Source organism: Atractosteus spatula, chromosome 23, assembly GCF_055471065.1.
Source record: "Atractosteus spatula isolate fAtrSpa1 chromosome 23, fAtrSpa1.hap1, whole genome shotgun sequence".
NCBI lineage: Eukaryota > Metazoa > Chordata > Actinopteri > Semionotiformes > Lepisosteidae > Atractosteus > Atractosteus spatula.
In genome coordinates this window covers 13,142,940-13,162,810 of record NC_142728.1, presented here as the reverse complement: position 1 = coordinate 13,162,810, position 19,871 = coordinate 13,142,940, and the positions used below count along the sequence as shown (strand labels likewise).

Genomic DNA, 19,871 nt, shown 5'->3' with positions numbered 1-19,871 from the left:
GTCAGCCATTTATACAGTATGGCGCCCCTGGAGCAGTTGGGGTTAAGAGCCTTGCTCAGGGGCCCTGCAGAGTAGGATTCCTCTGCCGGCTGTGGGATTTGAACCGGCAACCTTCCAGCCACAGGCGCAGATCCTGAGCTACAGAGCCACCGCTCCGCCGTAGTATTTTAAGTTACTATGTTAATATGTAAAGCATTAAGATATTAAAATGCCAAAGCACTGTAACAAACTTACAAATATTGAGGTCATTAAATTTAAGTATAAATGAGGTAAACCCCAGTGAGAGGGATACCCAGTGAAGACCCCTGTTACGACCCCAATGGTGTAACATTTAGGATAATTCTTTTGGAAGCAGGTGGGTTCTGGTGAGGGACTAGGAAGTGTGATAACAAACGTGGGGGCAAAAGTGATTTTGAATTGAATAAGTGACTGGTAAAACACGATAACACACGGGGTAAGGAACTAGAGTGGTGCCAAAGAAAATAAACGAAAGGCAGCTGGCTAGGAAAGTGAGGGAAAGCTAGCCTGACTGCAAAAGAAAACCCGAAACACACGGTCTTCGGCATCTTCAACACCCTAGCTAACCTTCACTGACTGGCCAAAACCATACAAGACAAATGGCACTCACCCGTACTAAACTAGTGTTACTAACACAAAGTCAACTAAGTGTGTGGAATGTACCCAACAACCTAAACTAACCTTATACACAAAAGTTCACACAAGTGAACTAGGAATACAAATAAGGGAAAACGAGAGTAATCAACAGGAACAGGGTACAAAAGAACACACAGGTTGAACATGTAACACGTTAGGGCAAGGTAATGGCAAAACAAGGATGAACGCAAACAAACGAAAGTACAAAGAGACAAACGGAAACCAACAAAGCCGAAGCTATACGAAAATACACGCGCACAAAACAACAAAGCGGTAACCAAAGCGAAATGAAGCGAAGCAAAACCAAACGGGACCAAAGTCAAACGAAAGGCTTCTCCTTCCTGAAAACCTCCATGTTATAGACCGAATAAGATGCACTCTGATTGGCTGAGAGGCTGATTGATGATGATGCCATATGGAACAGTGGTGTGATGGTGGGCCAATGAGGGAGGGAGAACAATCAAAGGTCAGCAGTGTGGAACATAAAAAAAAAAAAACACGCACACACAGACCACACACTGGGACGTAACAACCCCATTCAGCCTTGCCAGTTAAGAGCAGAGCTAAAAGAAATATATGGATGGATTATGATGCCATTGGGGTTTTAGAATGTACGGGAAAAGGAAAACCTGTTGAGTCCTGGAAGAGATGATCCCATTATATTCAAAATCTTGAATTCCAAGTCTCTTTATTAAGAGTCCAAGCTGAGTTTTGTACGGTATGTTACATTTGTTTATACATGCCACACTGGAGTGGGTAATTTCAGTCAAAATACTCCAACCCATTTTTCACCTAATGTTATACCTCCTGAAATATTGAATGTAAACTGAAAAAAATGATATTGCTTTTATTCCCAGTGGTACAGTGATTGGCTTCTTTTATTGGGACCATAGTCTGTCTGCAAGTCAGCCACTGTTCTATAACAGTGTCACAAACATTAAGTTCATGAAGTGAAGGTGTGGTGGCACGGTGATTAAGGTTGCTGCCTCACAGAGCTGGGGTGCTCGGGTTCTGTGTGTGTGTTTGTTCTACCCATAGTCCAAAGACATGCTCATATTTCAATTGTTTTCAGTGAAAACTGACTCTGGTGTGTGTTTGAGTGTCTGTGTGCCCAGTGATGGACTGGCGTCCCATCCATGCTGTATCCTGCCTTGTTTGTTGCTTGCTGGGATAGGCTCTGGCTCCCCTGTGTTGTCTAGAAAATGGACGGATGGATTGCCTACTTCCTATAGGCACTCTTCACATCTCCATTGTACTGTTGTGAAGTATAAATTAACTAACTGCACTGGACAAAACTGATACCTGCCAACGGTTTTTGGTTATTAGAACAAACCAGTGCTACACTAAATGATTAGAAAAAGCCAAATTTTTTTGGGAAATTCTTTGTCGATTCAGTTTTATTGAGCTCCATAAGGACAGCAACGTGTGCTGGGTCTGCCCCACGGGATAGACAAACTGCAAAGGGTCCCAGATCTGCCCTTTTGTGCAATTAAATGTTTGTCAGGCTTTGACCTATTTGTGAGTGGTGGTCCTGTCTTTCCTTATGTGACAAAAGCTGGTTTCATACTTTTCGGTGTTAGGCATCCTATTATGTGATTATTTCTGTTCTTAACGGCTTGTAGAAGGAAATCACTTGCATTTACAGCTGCAGCAACTAACCTTTATTCTGTCTTACTATACCTTTCGGCAAAGGCTAGATTAACAGATCACAGCAATTACTCCAATACCTTCCACAGTGGTTCAGTAGTAATGTACAGTATTACTGGGGATGTGCAGTATAGATATAGGTCCTACTTCAGCAAATGTCTCAACATTGTTGGATGTTCTTAAATACTTTTTTTTAATGTAAAAGCCATTCTATTTTACAGAAGTCACACTGACTTTCATTTTGGGTTTTTTTCCTCCCCCAGCGGAGTTTTGGACAAGAATACATGAATTCCTGCGCCCCAGCCCAGATGTGGTTCACTATATCTTGACCCATTTTAAGTGGATCTGGAACATCATCAACAAAACCTTCATCAGGGACACACTCATGCGCAAGGTTCTCACAGGTTAGTGAAGTCCTATCCGTTATATTGTCAACAAATAAATGACCCCTTGAGAATCTGGACACCCCCTGATCGAGGTGTAGGGTTTCTCTGAAGTGTCATGTAGACACTGTGCGCCTCCTGTTTAAGGTTTGATAGTCTCATCCTCTTAAGCAAAAAAAAAAAGAGGGAAATGTAACACTTACTGTAAAATGTGCTAAGAAGAAATGGTTCCTAGTTTTTAAGCTCCACATAAGCAGTCTGATCAGGTACAGTAATTGTCCTGACCTGTTAGCAAAGTTAAGTGAAGAGTAAATGTCCTCTTTTGGGGACTGAATCTTCAAGGGCAAATTGCAATAAGGAGCTAATTTATCCTTCTGTGCCACACAGTACTGCATTACTTAGCAATTTCAGACTTCTAAAATGGTATATAATTGCCAAGTTTAGCAGTCTAGTATGAAACCTATAATCCTTCCATGGGAAGATAAAACCACCGAAGCCTGCTCACAAAATGTTCCAAAATGCTTTGTATGGTAACTTTTGGATATCTGGATAAGCAAGACTTGTAAAATAACTAGTGAGGTCGTAAGATTTTGGTGTCCTAACAGGGTAGTTAGAACTTCTGTCTAATAGTCTTGGAGGATCTTTCCCACGGGACAAGCTAAAAAAAAAAGTTCATTCAGATACCCTGCTTGCAAGTCTATCGTGAGTGAGTCTGCAGTAATACAGGAGTAGACTCACAATTCTGAAAGTGAAGCGTCATGACCCGAGCAAGCAGGCTTCATTCATGTATTTCAATTTATTTTTATATAGTGCCTTTCACAACAAGGTTGCCCCAGGGCACTTAACAAAGCTGTGTGACAGTACATGACATACATTACAATTCAGAAAGAGAAGAAGCGAGAAGACAACGGAGGAGAGGAACCAAAAACTCCTTAGCAAGGAGAAAAAAATAAACCTCTAGGGGTCCGAGGTCAACTGGCTGCCTGGCCTCTCTGGGCGTGCTAACATTATACAATTGGAAAACAAAGTACTAAGTGTGGAGTATTAAGTCTTCCATCATGCCAGTACTCCATGCAGTTCTCTGTAGACCAGCAAATCCTCCTAAGTGATAGCTGGGTTTGCAATGTCCCTCTTGGATCCATGGCAGTGATGCACCATCTGGACATGTGGGGAGGTGAATGGGATAGTTTGGTCAGAACAGATGTATCTACCTGGTGGACCAGCACTGAGACACAATGGCTGTACAGAAGCACCAGCAGCCACAGTTACAACGGGCTATGATGCAAGGTGTGAGTAGGCTAGGCTAAAGTAATAGGTTTGCTGTTGGGATTTAAATCCTGAGATTGACTTGGCATCCCGTATGTAAGCTGGCAGACTATTCCTTAAACTGGGGGCCCTGTAGCTAAAGGCTTTACTGCCAACTATTTTTAAAACTAATATGTGGAACAAGAAGACCTGCATTCTGTGATCCAAGTGGACGACTTGGATTGTATACATTTAATCAGCTCCATTAAATAGACAGGTGCCTGATCTCCAACAGCCTTATAAGTAAAAAAAAAAAGTCTGCCCTGTCCCTAACAGGAAGCCAAAGGAGAGAGCTTATTTGTTAAAAAATCCATTAGAATGTAGGAGACTCTCTGGAACATCTGGATTGCTTGTAATTAAGAGCACAACTCTGCTGCATGTCTGATCTACACCACACGGTACAGCTTGAACTAGGTTAGAGGTTTTTGAAGTGCTGGGCCATTTTATTGTGGGAGCAGCGAAAAGCCAACGTATGAGTCTTATCAGAAGTGCTGAACTTTCTGGGAAGTTACTGGGAAGAACTTAAGGATGTATAGGGGAAGTCAGATAACCCTGACCTCCACTGCCTGGGTTTGCTTCCAAAGTGCTATAACTATATTGTAATTGTAATGCAAGATAATTGTAGCATTTACAAAAAATGCTTGGAGTCCTTAATCTCGGGCTGAATTTTTAACTGTAGAATGCCTCCTTCACACTTAATTACAGATATATGAACCATATCACTTTTATATTATAGCCCTAAAGTCGCTAAAACAGCTGAGATTTAAAAGAAAATGAAGATGTAAATTTGTGCAATGACATTTGAGCTCACATGCTACAAATGTGTGTGCATGTTTAGGAAAACTCATTCTTCATCGTATTGCAGATCCCTTTGTTGTTCTTCCTGCAGTGTGTTAGTGATGTATGCTATCACCTAACCTATATAACTTCAGAATTAATTATTCTTGTGCTCTCTTTTAGAGTCGAGACTTACTCAGCTCATATGCTGTGCATGAGGCTGTTGACTAATTGCAAATCAAGCTTCCAAAAGATGCATTCTCCTCCTTGGTTTCCACTGTTTGGTTTCAATTGACATTTAAGTCCTCAAGAAAACAAGCTGGTTATATTCCAGGTTAGTTGTGCAAGAGAAATGAAAGAATCGCCTTGTTCTTACATGACTGACAAGTAATGATTCAGAAGTTGACGGATGCTTGCATCTGGTTATTCTAATTTCATACACAATATTACCTAGGGCAGCTGCTGTCCATCTATCTCCTCAAATACCTGCTGGCATCATCATCTTTTTTTATTTCGGTTGCTAAGATAAGGAAGATGAGCTAGTTTTGGTTTTCTGCAGAAAACAGTTGTTTTAGGTCACTACTATGCTACAGTATGTTTCCCCACCCCCGCTAGTCTATGAAATGTTTCTTCATGGTAAGCATTTTTCAGCTAGCTGTGGTTGTTTGAAGTGGTGCATGGTTACCGGGTCAGGATTATACCATCTGCTAATCTTGTATATAAATGCAGCCCTTTGGTGAGTTCTTAAATTCCACTTCTAGAATTCCATGTATGTTTGTGTAATTGCTTTCTGCATACATCATGGATTTAAAAAAAAAAAGGTGGTATGTTTTTTCAGTTTCAGAAGCAGAGATATACTCTATGTTTTTTGCTTGGATGATATGCGTGAACTGTCTGGGTAATGCAGCCAACAAATGCCCTTGGATTATCTATATAATATTAGTACTCTTCTATGGCAGAGCGTATCGGAGACTCATAGCTGGCCTGTCTCCAAGATGTAGTCATCGGGTACACTGCAGGTATCAACAGTCAGACCTCTATACTCTCGGCACACATTTTAATTCTGATTTTGTTTCTTGAACGTGGATTACATCACCTGCCCAGACATGAACTGGAACAAAGATTTATCTTGCATAACATTTCTCTTTACTGTGAGAACCAGCTCAATTTCAGAAATGTCCCCATAGTGAGTTTGTAGCAATGGGATACTCTCCAGGCCTTTTAGGAAGTGGGGCCTTCCTGTTATGGGGAGACTGTGAGAAAGCAAGCAAGAAAGGAGACTCTGACAACTTTGAACTTGGTTTTTTTTTTACCAATATTTTCCTTGTTTAGACAGAAACTGCAGTTGTATTTTAGCATGCGCTTTGAGATTTAACATTTAGTTCATAATTTGCTGTGGTAGTTCATTTAAAGAAAAAGAAATAGTCCTACTGTATGTGCTCAAGGAGAAAGTGGATCCACAGAGCTACGTGTTATTACAGGCATATGAGTTTCCTGTCTCGGTTGTCTACGATATATCCACCCCCCCCCCTTTTTGTTTTACAACTTCCTTCCATTTTATGATTCTTTTTATTATCTTTCAAGCCAGCACTGCCTTTTCACTCCAGATGTCGCTTAACTCCCTGTGTTCTGGCACTCTGGAGCTGAACGTTGTCCCTTTCTGCGAAAGTACCATTCAGAATTCTGGAGGGTTCTATGTAACTTCATGAGTTTTTATTGCCAACACCTTTTCTGTGCAAAAAAATGATTTCTTGGCTTTTCACAAGTGAGTAAAGCAATTAAAAATTGGGGGGGGTTAAGAAATCAATATTAAAGGGTTTATGAAATTGTCTATATACAGTAGCATATTAAATTGTTACACTAATATACAGTAAAAATGCTTCTATAAGGGTTTCAGATGAACTTAATAAACTACTAGGGATTACAGTGACTTGAAATGAATGAATGAGTGAGAATCTTTCTACATGTACCCTGTTACTCATTTGCTCAGCTGGTAGGTAGAGTATATTGCTGAAGCAGATGGGGGGGTGGAGAAATACCTTCTGGAATGCTCAACTCTTCAACCGGAAATCCAGGTCTAGTTCAGTGCATTTCTTTAAAACCTACCGATGTGATTTTAATGTGGGCAGTTTATTGGGTATATATCGGTTGAGTACAGCAGTGCTTTTTTTTTTTTTTAGTTGTATGTACTGTAAATGTGCAAACACATATTGATAACTAACATGCATGTTCTTTTTCCTACTTTTCACTTCCATAAAAACAAAAAGAACAATTTGATTTAATATGTATTGAATTAAGCAAGTCATTGCAGTAGTGTGTACAGGAGTGCTATACATTATAGGAAACCTAAAGCTTTCGGTGTCAGTAGGGGGAGACTGTCAACCTGCTGCAAATTGGCATGGGTTCCTTAAGAAAAAGGGTACAGACTTAACCATCAAAGTCTACCTAAAGGTAAGTCACGCAAATTTAAACTGGACCATGGCAGTCTAGGTACTGGAAATTCTTGTGAATGAACAGCTTGGTTAATTATTTCCGAAACTGGTGTCTAGTTTTGTTCAGAGCAATTCCACCCACCATCTGAATAATTTCAATTTGGTCGAATAACACGGATGTTTGAAGTCTGAATAACTATTGGATAAAATGCCAGAAAAGATGTTCTTCGTCTGTTGCCAATTTAACACTTTAAATATGGCAGTTTTAGGGAATTCCCCTAGTTATCTGAAGAAGCAGCAGATTAGAGAGCCTAGTCATTCCTGAAGAGGCTTGTCCTGATAAATGCATTACCATTTTTGATGACTTGGGTGAATCAACCTTTTAATGCTTTATAGTTACAATGCAGGTAATCAAACCCTTTAAACTCAAAGTGCTTCTTACATTTTCTTCAGTGTTTTTAATAAAGGGAGTGAGCACTATTTCCTGAAGGTTGTACTGTACATGTGTGATTTGAAGTGGTCTGTGCTCATTTAAAATAATCCTTCAGGTTGTCCTTAGTATTTAGTGGTTTAATGAGTAAGCATTTGAGTTACAGATTTTATGTAGTTTTAACTGGTACGGCTTAAGAACTGATCACAACAGATGACCGATTCCAGCTGTCCTCTAGGTTAAGAGCTAAGGAGTTGCTTTAATGATGATAAATACTTTATTGATCCTGTGAGGGGAAATTGCGGATGAGGGCAGTATGGGAAAACAAATGAATCCTGGGAAATTGTGCTTTACCCATATTAATGATCCATTTGGTGTGGAAGAAGGCTGGTGCTTCTTAAAAACATAATTCATTTAATAAGGAAAGGAGGCTCGGCGGGTGAGAACGTCGAGTCGGTAAGTGTAAATTGTACAGATTTACAAAAAACATTTGTTCAAGACCTTGTGAAATGCATGTAGCAGAAGGATCTTGTCATTCCTGTGGTTTGAGCTTCTTTGTAGGTTTTGGAGATCCCCTTGCATCTTGAGAACCACTGTAAATTAAGAGGGGATAAATATCAAAAGCTACTGAAGCTAGCTTTTTTCTAGTTTTTTTTTTTTGCATTGTAACTTAACCTTTTCCTCTTCGAGATAAGGTTGTGAATTCAGTTAATTTCTCTACAGGATGCTTTTGCAAAACAAGATCCGTATTAACATAATGCCCAATTGGTGAACTTTGGTGAGGGTACCATATTTTATCTAGAGAGCATAATCAGTCGGGAAACCTGCTTAGAAGTGAGTTAAGCCAAAACACCTACTAATGGTTGAGTTGCTTTCAAGTACCAGTCTTCTGAATTGCTACGGGTAATTTAATTCTTAATCATGGCCTTGCCTCAATAGATACCAGACTGCGTCATTAGTCTGCCACGATGGCTAACAACAGGAATGTGTAAGAAAAACTAAGCATTATAGAGCACTTTCATTTAATTAAACGGTAAAGCTTGTACCCCAATGCTAATTTTAAATTGTTCTTTTGACCATGGTTTTGAAGCATCCTCTTTGGTCTGAACTTTTGCCTGGAATTTTTACTGGGACCTGTTCAAGACCTTTGTTTTACATACAACTGTATCTATATCCGACATAAGGTTGTCATAGATCTATAACTACAGACTTAAAGTATTATTCTATTGCAATGCAGAACTTAGTGTTTCTTCCCAATCTTTTTTTTTTTAAGTGAGGGCCAACCTGATCCCCAGCCCTCCGACGTACAACTCGAAATATGACTACATCAGCTGGGAGGCGTATTCGAATGTGACATACTACACGCGGTTGCTGCCTCCCGTGCCTGTGGATTGCCCAACACCAATGGGGACTAAAGGTAAGGTAGCTTGAATGCAAGCTGTGGTCTGGGGGTGTAGACCCCTTTTCCTCAAGCTACTGGAAAAAGGAGGAAGGCTGTACGGTCATGTGGCTGCTCTAAATCCCAGTCCTGCGTAAACCGCAAAAATGGCCATTTCTGTGGATTTCAATTTTTAGTGGCAGGATCGATTTTATTACCGCCTAATAAAAGGTCGTTTCTGCTTTATTTTGACACCTGACCCAAAGTTAGGAATCCATACCAGGCATGTAGTCATTAAGCATGAAAGGGCGCCTCTTGGGGATGGTGGACTTCGGTTTCCACTATGCCAAATGGGGGGGGGGGGGGGGAAAGGTCAAAAGTACCTCCCTGAGTATGTGCAGGCTTGCACTTGCTTGATCCTAGAAAAGCCTCTTGACACCATCAGTTTGTGCAACTAAACTGTATAGATGCGTACTGGGATGGCTGCAGTCTTGCCAACTTATTAGTGGCTGATTGAGGCACATTTGGGCAAGGCAATACAAAATGAAGAACATAATCGAGCATACAGGTTTTTACTGATGTAGGCAGTTGGACAGACCTTGGTAAAAAGCTACATTTTGAGTTTGGATTTGAAGAGTTAAAGAAGTTCTCTCGTAAAGTCTGAGGAAGACTTTACGCAGTGACAGAAAAGGCACAGTTGCCAAAAGTCTGATTTAGTCGTGGGGACTGGCCTCAACTGAACAGAGCCTATGAGGGGAGTGTAAACATGGAGGAGTTCAGAGATGTATGATGGAGCCAGATTGTTGAGAGCCTTGAAATTAAGTAACTATCTTATATTGAATATGTAACTTTATAGACAACTAATGTAGAGACTTAAGTGTACTAAAAAAAACTAACCACAATTACCCCTCCCCCACCATCACAGTCCTCGGATACAGAATAAACAAGTGTTTTTTTCCAAACCCTTTTAAGGGTACTGGTTGGATTGAATGCATTTGCTTCATCTCTTTGATGGTTCAACGAGCGAAGGCGTTCACTCCAAGGTGTGACCTGGTCACTTCTTTTGGAAAGAAGCTTAACTGGTTTTAACCCGTCTCGCATCGACACTGGTGGTACTGGTGCAGGATATCCTCCACGTTGCCATTGCTATAAAAGTGAAGAGCACTGTGGTCTCTTCCTTCTCCCCCATTTGAATTTTGTAGTTGTTCCAAGAGGAATTTTAAAATGAAGTTCAATTTTCCAAAAGCCCAGGTTTCAGTTTTATTAGGGTACCAGAAGATGCAAAATCTGGCCAATAAATACTAGCTGGTTTTGTTTGGCGCACACCCCCTTAATCTTGTTAATAATCCCTAAAACTGTATCTAGTATTCTTTAAAAAAAGAAATACAGCTCTGGTTGGCGAAAGGGAACATCAAAATGTCAAAACATCCTAATTTTTGATGTGCGGGTCGGCTTTTTTCTGGCACTAATCACCCATCAGGTATACAACAAGGCTATTCTAGGTGGAAATAAAGGATATCGCTACTCTGGTGTCCAGCTGCAATAAAGCTTCATCTGGAAACAGAAATGTAATGAGTCTTGACATGTGAAAAAATACCACAGTGCGTTTTGAGGTATTTGTGAGAACTATGCTGCCAGAAAGGATCTCCAAGTTCCTTTCAAACTCTTGGTGTGGCAGAACTGCTTAGAGCTAGATGCCCATAAAACTGCTCGATTCTGTCTAGACGGAACAGTTTCTTCAGAAATTCACTTCACTATTCAGAAATATTTTTTGTATGCAGGAAGTCTGTTTACCCAATATGACGAGGACAATCGCAGGCCCCAGTCTACTAAACGTTTGTTTGAAATCCTTGGTTAAGTTTTCTCAAAGGTGTTTTGCAGCTTTGAAAGTATTGATCACTGCTTAATATATATGCAATAATGGCACAACAGTTTACTTCAAGTCGGTACATACAGTACGAAAGCTCACTGAATGATTGCTCATACTAAAGAGTGTTTAGCATAAAACTCCATTTCAGTCCTGCAGGTTGCTATGAGGAAGGTAATATCTGTCAGTAAGGCTGTACACGTGGCGGGATTCATTTCCTTGAAGTTTTACCCGTTACCTAACCTTATACTAAATTGTAAAAGGTATATTAAACTGAAGCAGGACTGTTCTAACAATCTCAGTATCATTTTGATTTCTTAGATCTTTAAACCTTCAGACAACAGACTATCTTTCAAAGCTTTTTTTAAACTTTCACCTGGCTGCAGTAAACTTTGCCTTTTTCGTTGAAAGCAGTCTGTGGGGTGAAGAGTTCTTGATTAAGATCTTCTTTTTCCTGACGCTGCAGTTTTCAGATCTGCTTGTTTGTAATCTAGTATCTGCAATTGAAATCTGTTTGCACGCATGATTAGATCTGTAGTCTGGTCTCTCTGGCAGAAACGAACGTTTGCTTATCTTCTATGATTGTTTTTGCCAGTGCTTTGAAGGAAAGTGCTCCAAAAGGTGTAGAATAACAGAAGTGTTCAATGTAACTTAATTTAAGCTCTAAACTGTTTTTGGAGAAGTACAGTATATGCATGAAGTACTTTCTTACGTTTAACTACCATACGGTACCATTGTGCTCTGTTGCTGAAACAGGACATACAGTAGCTGTGAATGCTTCAATTCATTGCAATAGAGTTATGCATTGTGTTCTTCTCGGCAAATGGTACTATAATGCGTACTGTAGTCTTTCATCTTGGTTTTAAGGGAAGTAAAATCTCATGACTGTGTATTGCATGGTTCCTCACAAGAAATCTGAGTAAAGGGCAGAAAAACCTCAGACCCAATTTGGGACTACACTACAGTCGCACAAACAAGTAATGTAATCCCAGCATACATCTGTTTAGGGCACTTTCCCTTAGAAATATATACGGTAGCTAAGTGTCATTAGATACATACAGGTTGAGACTTCACAGTATCTGAGACTTTCCTTGAATTACATAAGCCTCCCTCCTTACAAACGGTGTATTTTTGTTGGGGGGTGGGTTCTATTAAGTTGTCTTATTTTCAGAGGAGGAATGTTCCAAGGTTACTAATCCTTAAGGATTCAAAGTCTTTTGGATGCTACCGGTCATGACATGTTCCAGAACTTCGTTTGCTAGCGAAGCAAAAATGCGGTCCGGTTAGCCTGCTTTCAATCAAAATGCTGACCCTCTCAAGGCGAGCTACAACTCACACCCTAACGGTGTTGATTGAGCAGACAAGGGGCTGTCAGGTAGTGTGCTTGCATTTTAGCCTTGGAGGGGGATGAGTGGGGAAAAAGTAATGTGCAACTAAATCTGGAACTGACCAACCTAATTGTTTTTCCTTTTAGGAAAGGTTGAACTCCCAGATCCTGAGATGATAGTGGATCGGTTCCTGTTGAGAAAGAAGTTCATTCCTGACCCGCAGAAAACCAGCCTGATGTTTGCGTTTTTCGCTCAGCACTTCACTCACCAGTTTTTTAAGACCCACAACCGACTGGGACGGGGCTTCACCAAGGCCCTGGGACATGGGGTGCGTTTCCACTTGAGTAGCTGCCTTCGCGTTTGATCAAGGGATCGAACCTTTTGGATTTCCAAAAAATAACTGAAAATCAGGGTTTTAAAAAGCAGTTGAATATGAACTGGCATCCTGTTTTAATAAAAAAAAATATACTGCTTGCAGGATGTCAGGCTTTGAATTCTCCATACGTACACTATGTGGGAGAATGAATCATCATAAAGATAGCCTCTTTGAGATGGAAGAAATGCAGATAATCTTCCTGCCTCTGTATCATGTATTATTCGGTGTAATGTGGATTGCATCAGATTTGTACATCTACAAAAACCACACTACTGACCTGGGTTATTCTGTTCTCAGGTGGACGGGGGCCACATTTATGGGGATAACTTGGCACGTCAACAAGGGCTCAGGCTTCATAAAGATGGAAAGTTGAAATATCAGGTAAGGACATGCTGTATAGTGAAATGTTTGCTGGGTGATTACCGGCACATATACAGTATGGTACAGAGTTGTACCAGTCTTTAAGGCAGAAGAAATATTTCTTTTGGCTAGATTTTAAAGTGAGTTATGTAAATACTTCTGACTATTTGCCTTTCCTTGTACAGCCAAGTACATACTAACAATGACATGAAGCAATTTCTATCTGAGATGCCTTTCTAGGTGAAATGCGATATCCATGTCTGTTTTTACTCTTGGCATAAAAATGGGTCATCTTTTAAAATTGTGTTGATGAATTTAACACTGAAACTATTTTTCTTCTCTTATTGAAAGGCTTCTTCAGCATTTGAAGTCTTTCAGCTTTTACGAAAGGCTAAATATTTAGATGTGCCAGTGCTAAGTTTAAGGTCAATATTTAAAACCTCTAACGAAAGATTTACAACCCAACCAATGGAGTTAACCGATGTTCATATTGCAATGCCCCGTCTGTTGTACCTGCAAGAAAAGCTGAAAACTTCAGCTTTCTTTTGATTTTGGTGCCTTTTCTTTATTACTATTAAACGCATTGCTATTAAATACTGAGGCGTGCAAACAGGCCACAAAAAGGTGGGAATTTGGTCAATATAGGTAATTTGATCAATATTGATCAATATAGGTAAACTGTGTAAATACAGTATATTTATAGTCTTGTTTTAACCTGGCCTTCACTCTTGGCCCCAACAAGCAAATGTTAACTAAATTATTTTGAAGGTTTCCAGAGTCCAGCCATCAGCATGCATTGGCCGCAAAGAAATGTGTCAAGGTTAATTGCACCTTGAAATTTGAATAGTGGCGAGGGGAACAGCATTTCATTTGTTGAGCCTGCTCCCAGTGTCAGTTTTCTCTCTTCCGGTTTGGAATTTTCCAGTGCGGGCCTCACTTCGGGCGTATTCTCTCCCTCTTCCAGGTAATCAAGGGAGAGATGTACCCACCGAGCACGATGGAGGCCCAGGTCAACATGAGCTACCCATCCATTGTTCCTGCGGACAAGCAGATAGCTATTGGGCAGGAGGTCTTCGGCTTGCTCCCAGGGCTGCTGATGTACGCCACAGTCTGGCTGAGGGAGCACAACCGGGTGTGTGACGTTCTGAAGAAGGAGCACCCCACCTGGAGCGACGAGCAGCTGTTCCAGACGGCTCGTCTCATCATCATTGGTGCGGGCTGCCAGCTGTTGGCCACCTCGGTCTTGCCACTTTACCGACCATTAGTGTGGAGGCTGTCCTTACCAGTAACGTAGTCCTGCTAGTTACCCACTATTTAAGGGGATAAAGTCTGTTACCGGGACATTCTTGGTTTAAGCCCCAAATCTGCCATCTTTTTCCGAGCAAGTTTAACTTGTGTGGAGACGATGTGTTGTTGGTGACTTCAACCGGTAGTTGTAGTGGCATAGCTCACCCGTCTAAAAGCCTACATTTAGGGATGTTGCATGTTGGGAATCCTGGTTCTCTGATTAATCAGTTAAACGGTTATCTAGCATCATCAGAATGGCCGTGAATGAGTGGAGGGATTCAGCTGGTTGTTCTCATTTGCTTCTATTTCTTCAGCCATTACTGTTGGACAATCTCCTCTTGAAAGGGACAGTCTAGCGTCTCAATGAAACCTAACCCAGCCCGTCTTTGGGAGATGGAAGAAAGTCAAAGCACCTGGCAAAAAACCCCATGAATGCGGGAGTGCTAATTATCACGCCCCTGATGGTTTAGCCTGACATACGAAACGGACACAGGGGTGTGAATTAGTATTTGGTCACTTCTGTTACAGTGTCTTTTTCATCTCACTGGAGACCCAAGGAAATTGACGAACTTACTCAGGGTAGCTTACAGGGACGTCTGATCGTGGACATGAACCTTGCTTTGTAATTGAGAAGGGCTTAAAAGCTTAACCCTCAGCCAAAATCTGAAATGTTAGAAATGAAATGTGGCCATTCAACCTATTTGGCTAGTCTTAATATCTGTACGTGAATGAGGATGATGTATTTCGTTATTGTACTAGTTTAAGATGTAGGTAGACTGTACAAAGGAGGGAGAAACCTTATTGGCTAGTCTGTAATATGGAAAAGGGGAACCAAATAAGTTAATAAGCATCCATTGGCATTTCAAAAATCCTTTTTGGGGGCTTTTAATCAGATTTTGTTTCTTAAAGCTTTCTTAATTGTCATTTTTCTGCAGTCTTAGTTTTGTCTCGGATTCTTTCCTCTCATCCTGGGAGTTTTGAGGCTGGAAGTGAATGAAATGTCGGATTATAGGGCAGAGCACATGGTAAAATACTACTAGGTGCTTGTGAAGTTATTCTAGTCAATAAAAACCCTTATTTGTGCCACTTTTCAGGGGAGACCATTAAGATCGTGATTGAAGAGTATGTCCAGCACCTGAGTGGCTACCACTTGAAGCTGAAGTTTGACCCCGAGCTCTTGTTTGGTGATCAGTTCCAGTACAGAAATAGAATTGCTGTGGAGTTCAACCAGTTGTATCACTGGCACCCTCTGATGCCAGACAGTTTTCACATCAAAGGAGAGGAAATTACCTACAAAGACTTTCTCTTCAACACCTCCATTCTCTTCAACTACGGAGTGGAAACGCTTGTGGAATCTTTTTCTAAACAAATAGCTGGCCAGGTAATCCTCTTTTGATTTTTGATTTTTTTTTAATTTAAATTTAATACTACTGCAGCTCCTGAAACCTTCCTCCAACTGCAAGTGCTATTCCAAATGTGATGGAAATAATGTGTTAGAATTTGGTATTGCTAGTTGTGGTTTACCGGCAGGTTCTGTGCCTCTCTCAAGAGACCTGCTCCTCTGACACTCGCCTTGCAGTGTCGGTCATCTCTTAACACGGCAAATCTCAAATCATGCCTTTTGGAGAGTAAGGGCTGGTTGGAGTAGGGGTGTGTTTCATTGAGGCCCCCTAGTTAGCAGCAGGTTTTGCTGCTTCTGGGAGGGGGAGCTCCCTTTCAGTTTTAACTCCACTCTAAAGCATCTGCACTTGCGTAGTTCAGGTAGGTATTGAAGGCGGTCATAAATGTCTTTCACAGCAGAGCTCAACACATGAATAAGGGTTACAGTTTGGTTCCGATCATTATGAATTCTGTTTGGAAATTCTTTTGTAGTCTGGTAAATTGACTTTCATTCTGGAATTCATAACCCAGCGTTGAATTGTTTTGCAGATAGGAGGAGGTCGGAACATTCACCCTTCTGTAAAGCATGTAGCCGTAGGGGTCATTGAAGAGTCCCGCCTGCTGAGGCTGCAGCCTTTTAACGAGTACAGGAAGAGGTTTCACTTGAAGCCCTACGAATCCTTCTCCGAGTTCACAGGTAAGAGCTCCTTCCAAATTATCATTGATTCGTCCATGATAGTTGTGGAGGGGAGGGGAGCCCATCCAATTAAGTGGTAAACAAATGAGGAGGAGCATTCCAATGCATCCAATGTGCTTTTAGATTGAGACTCGTTCCTTTTTACATACGCAGCCAATGAGGAATTAACTGCTATTCTCTTGATGTGCTACAAGCTCTGCAGAAATGCAATAATTGTTAAGTTTAGTCCCAATTAGAGCGTAGGCATGTTGCTCTTTTGCATCTATTTTATGTTTTGTCAGTATTGGTTGTGAACTTAAATCATAAAGTAGGAGGCAGAATGCCCATTGAGTAAAAATGGTTACAAATCTGTACATTTTACCAAATTTAATCATCTTGGATATTTCAGATGATAGCCTTTTTCCCCCATGGAGATTGATTACTTCGTCATTCCTAATAGCTAAACATTCATGTTTAGCATGTCCTACACATGCCGAAACTGAAAGTTCTGTTACGGTGTTCTTTCCAGGAGTAGTGCACCAATCTTTAAGTGAAAGACTTCAGAACTGGGCTTTGGTTGGTGAACAATAAATCTTTCATATCCTGTTTTCCTTCCCTTTTTGGATTAGCCTGCTGTTTTACTTGGAATGTGGGGGGAAAAATGGCAGATGTGTATAGAAAACTGATCTTCAATTTTTGTTTTTTACGGTTTGTTTGGATTTTGGCCCGACACTGGTGTGAGCTAACTTTTAGCGTGGTAGTTTTATAATCCATTAATTGCTTTCATTACAAATCCTGCTGAGTAACTATGACTGTGCCTAATTTCTTTTGTATAACTACTTTGCTATGTTGTTGATTAGACTAGTTGTGGAGTTATGAGCAACAAAACTATAGACACGCTTCTCATTTAAACACTGAAAGAAATAAGCAGCACAACATTGCAGTATAACTGTTTTTTGTCTCTATACCAAATCTCTTAGGTGATGCACAGGTTGCGAAAGAATTGGAGGAGTTATATGGAGACATTGACGCACTGGAATTCTATCCCGGGCTGATGCTAGAAAAAACTCGGCCCGATGCGATTTTTGGGGAAAGTATGGTGGAAATGGGAGCTCCCTTTTCTCTTAAAGGCCTTCTGGGAAATCCAATTTGTTCCCCTGAGTACTGGAAGCCAAGTACATTTGGAGGGCAAACAGGTTTCAACATTGTGAACTCGGCTACTCTTGAGAAACTGGTCTGCTTAAACAGCAAAACGTGTCCATACGTTGCTTTTCATGTTCCTGAAACGGATTTGGATGACTCTGAAAAAACAAGGAAACCATCCACGGAGCTTTAACTTCACATTAGCTTTATGCAATGTCTCTGAAGGCTGCCTTTTGAATGAAAAATGATTGTAAAGACCTGATTTAATGTACTGTCCGCAGTATCCCATTAAACACTGGATTTGCCATTTTGCTATATTTAGGTTTCGTGTTTTTAATACTTTGCCATGTATGGTTTGCTTTCTCAATGGGTAACCTGGAGTGGGAAATGGATGCATGCATCCATCGCCAGTGTCTTGGCCGCGGTAGACCAGTGCCAGGTTTCACAATCAAAATCGGGGGATTCGAGAATTTTAAGAGCTGAGGAGGAGTCTTAAATTCATAACGGGGCTCCAGTTCAATTTTCTACAAGTGTTTTAGTAACTTTCAGAATAACCTGAATTATTTGACACTTGGCATTTTCGATGAGGAATCAAGCCAGCACTCGCTTAACATGACAGTAAATGTTTTACATGTATGACTGAAGTGTTGGCAATAGAATATCCCTTATATGAGGGGTGGACATGTGCAGCATGTGGGGGAAAAACCCAATGGCATCTTTTCAGGGTAGACGAGGGGTTTCATCTTAAAATTTGTCAAACCAGACAGGATCATGCGAGAATTTTTCCCCTGCTTTTGATTTGGTTTTTTTAAGCCATTTTAAAGGTGAGAATTTCCAAGAAACCACACTCGACACTTGAAACCGCGCATTTGGCAAATCTTGGTTAATTTTTTTTTCTTTTCATAAACCCCATGGTTTTTTTTTTTGGTGCATCAGATTTTGATATTCGGGTTACACAAATGCCCTTGGTTAGCAATTTGGGAGGCACAAATACTCAGGCAGGAAGTGCTTCCTGTCCACTGTTCGGTATTCTTGGTTATTGCATTCAAGCAAGAGATCCAAATGGGAATTCTTGACTGTTTCTATACTCGTGTTTTTAAAGGCCACACTCCCTCTCTTGGCTGCCTGTTGATGAAGCATTATCTTAAATCTCGCCTTGTGAGGCAAGTAGAGTAAGGCCTGACTGGTTGAGCACTCCTCTACAATATTTGTCAATTGATTTTTAATTGCCAGGGAAACTCTCACAACTATTTTTTCTAACTGGAGGAGTTTGAGCAGTGTAATCTTCCCTTTTTTTTTTAAAACCATCTGATTTACTGTAGCAGTACACCTCCCCAGACTTATTTTGCAGACAGTCAAACAGTATTGGATGATCCCAGATCTGCAACGACTGTACATTTTGCTTTTTAGGTAGGCATAACTTCTTGGAGCAAAGAAACGGGTAAAGGCCTCTTTCATAAACCTCTCTCCCTCACACCTGAAGAAGCCAAGACATTTCTATTTTTTCCTTTCAGCATGGAATAAACCTTTACCTGTTCCTTTGCAGCCTATGCATGATACAGCTACCTACTATAATTTCTTAGAGCTATTTGAATATAACTTACATTTTCAGAAGGCTTTTGATAAAGTTCCTAATAAAGATTCTTGCGTTGTGTGTGTGTTGGGGGGGGGGGGGTAGGCATTGCTTATATGTACTGCTACACTATATGCCATCTATTGATTAGAGTGGGTGGGGGGAAATGGAGAAATTGTACTTGGTAAAAAATAACTATTGGAGTTCTCAAAAGAAACTAACAATACTCATTAATTTATCATTAACATCTTTATTTAGTTTCACAGATCTCATTTAGAAGCAGCTGTAATTCTGTTATTCCATACCGTTTTTCACGTTTAGCAAGCAGACAAGAGCACTTCACATTTTTTAAACTTAAAAATGGAGGGTAAAAACAGCATTCAGAATGTACTGTATTTCAAACTAGTGTAACTGTCTTTTTTTTTTTAAAGAAATACATGCACACTTATACTGTACATCAGATATGTAACATTATGGACATGAAATGGTACAAGTCTCTACATTAAAATCCCTTTCAACGTCTATAACGGAGGTGTAAGAGGTATTCATGTTTGCTCTCGGTAGAGAAGGAGCTTGTCGCAAGCTGTGAGGCATCCTAAATTTCGCAAGATGTTACAAGCATGCTCTCTTGTAAAGTAAAGATCATGAAGAAAACTAAATTTCCTTCATTAGGTAACTAAAGCACATTAAGCACATGGTAATTTTTTCCTAGTTTTTTTGCACGCAACAGCTTTTTTTTTTCCTCCTTTTATGTGTAGTAGCAGCATGTTTTTTTTAAGTTTTATAAAAACAGGCCTAGTTGATTTCAAGCACATCAGTCATGCATTTGGGAAGAGAGTATTAAAGATTGCTTAGATCCAGCTGTGGATTATTTC

At 40.4% G+C, this 19,871-nt stretch overlaps 1 protein-coding gene across 1 annotated transcript in view; it reads left to right on the top strand.

The window, feature by feature from the left end:
- Positions 1 to 17,738, top strand: part of ptgs1 (prostaglandin-endoperoxide synthase 1) — a 30,542-nt gene extending 12,804 nt beyond the window's left edge. Inside the window, exons 4-11 of the mRNA XM_088940506.1 lie at positions 2,565 to 2,705; positions 8,902 to 9,045; positions 12,348 to 12,529; positions 12,875 to 12,958; positions 13,902 to 14,148; positions 15,319 to 15,605; positions 16,154 to 16,301; positions 17,261 to 17,738. Of these exons, the coding sequence (XP_088796632.1) occupies positions 2,565 to 2,705; positions 8,902 to 9,045; positions 12,348 to 12,529; positions 12,875 to 12,958; positions 13,902 to 14,148; positions 15,319 to 15,605; positions 16,154 to 16,301; positions 17,261 to 17,616 (1,589 nt within the window). The 3' untranslated portion in view covers positions 17,617 to 17,738. The remainder of the gene's footprint in view (positions 1 to 2,564; positions 2,706 to 8,901; positions 9,046 to 12,347; positions 12,530 to 12,874; positions 12,959 to 13,901; positions 14,149 to 15,318; positions 15,606 to 16,153; positions 16,302 to 17,260) is intronic.
- Positions 17,739 to 19,871: the final 2,133 nt, after the last annotated feature.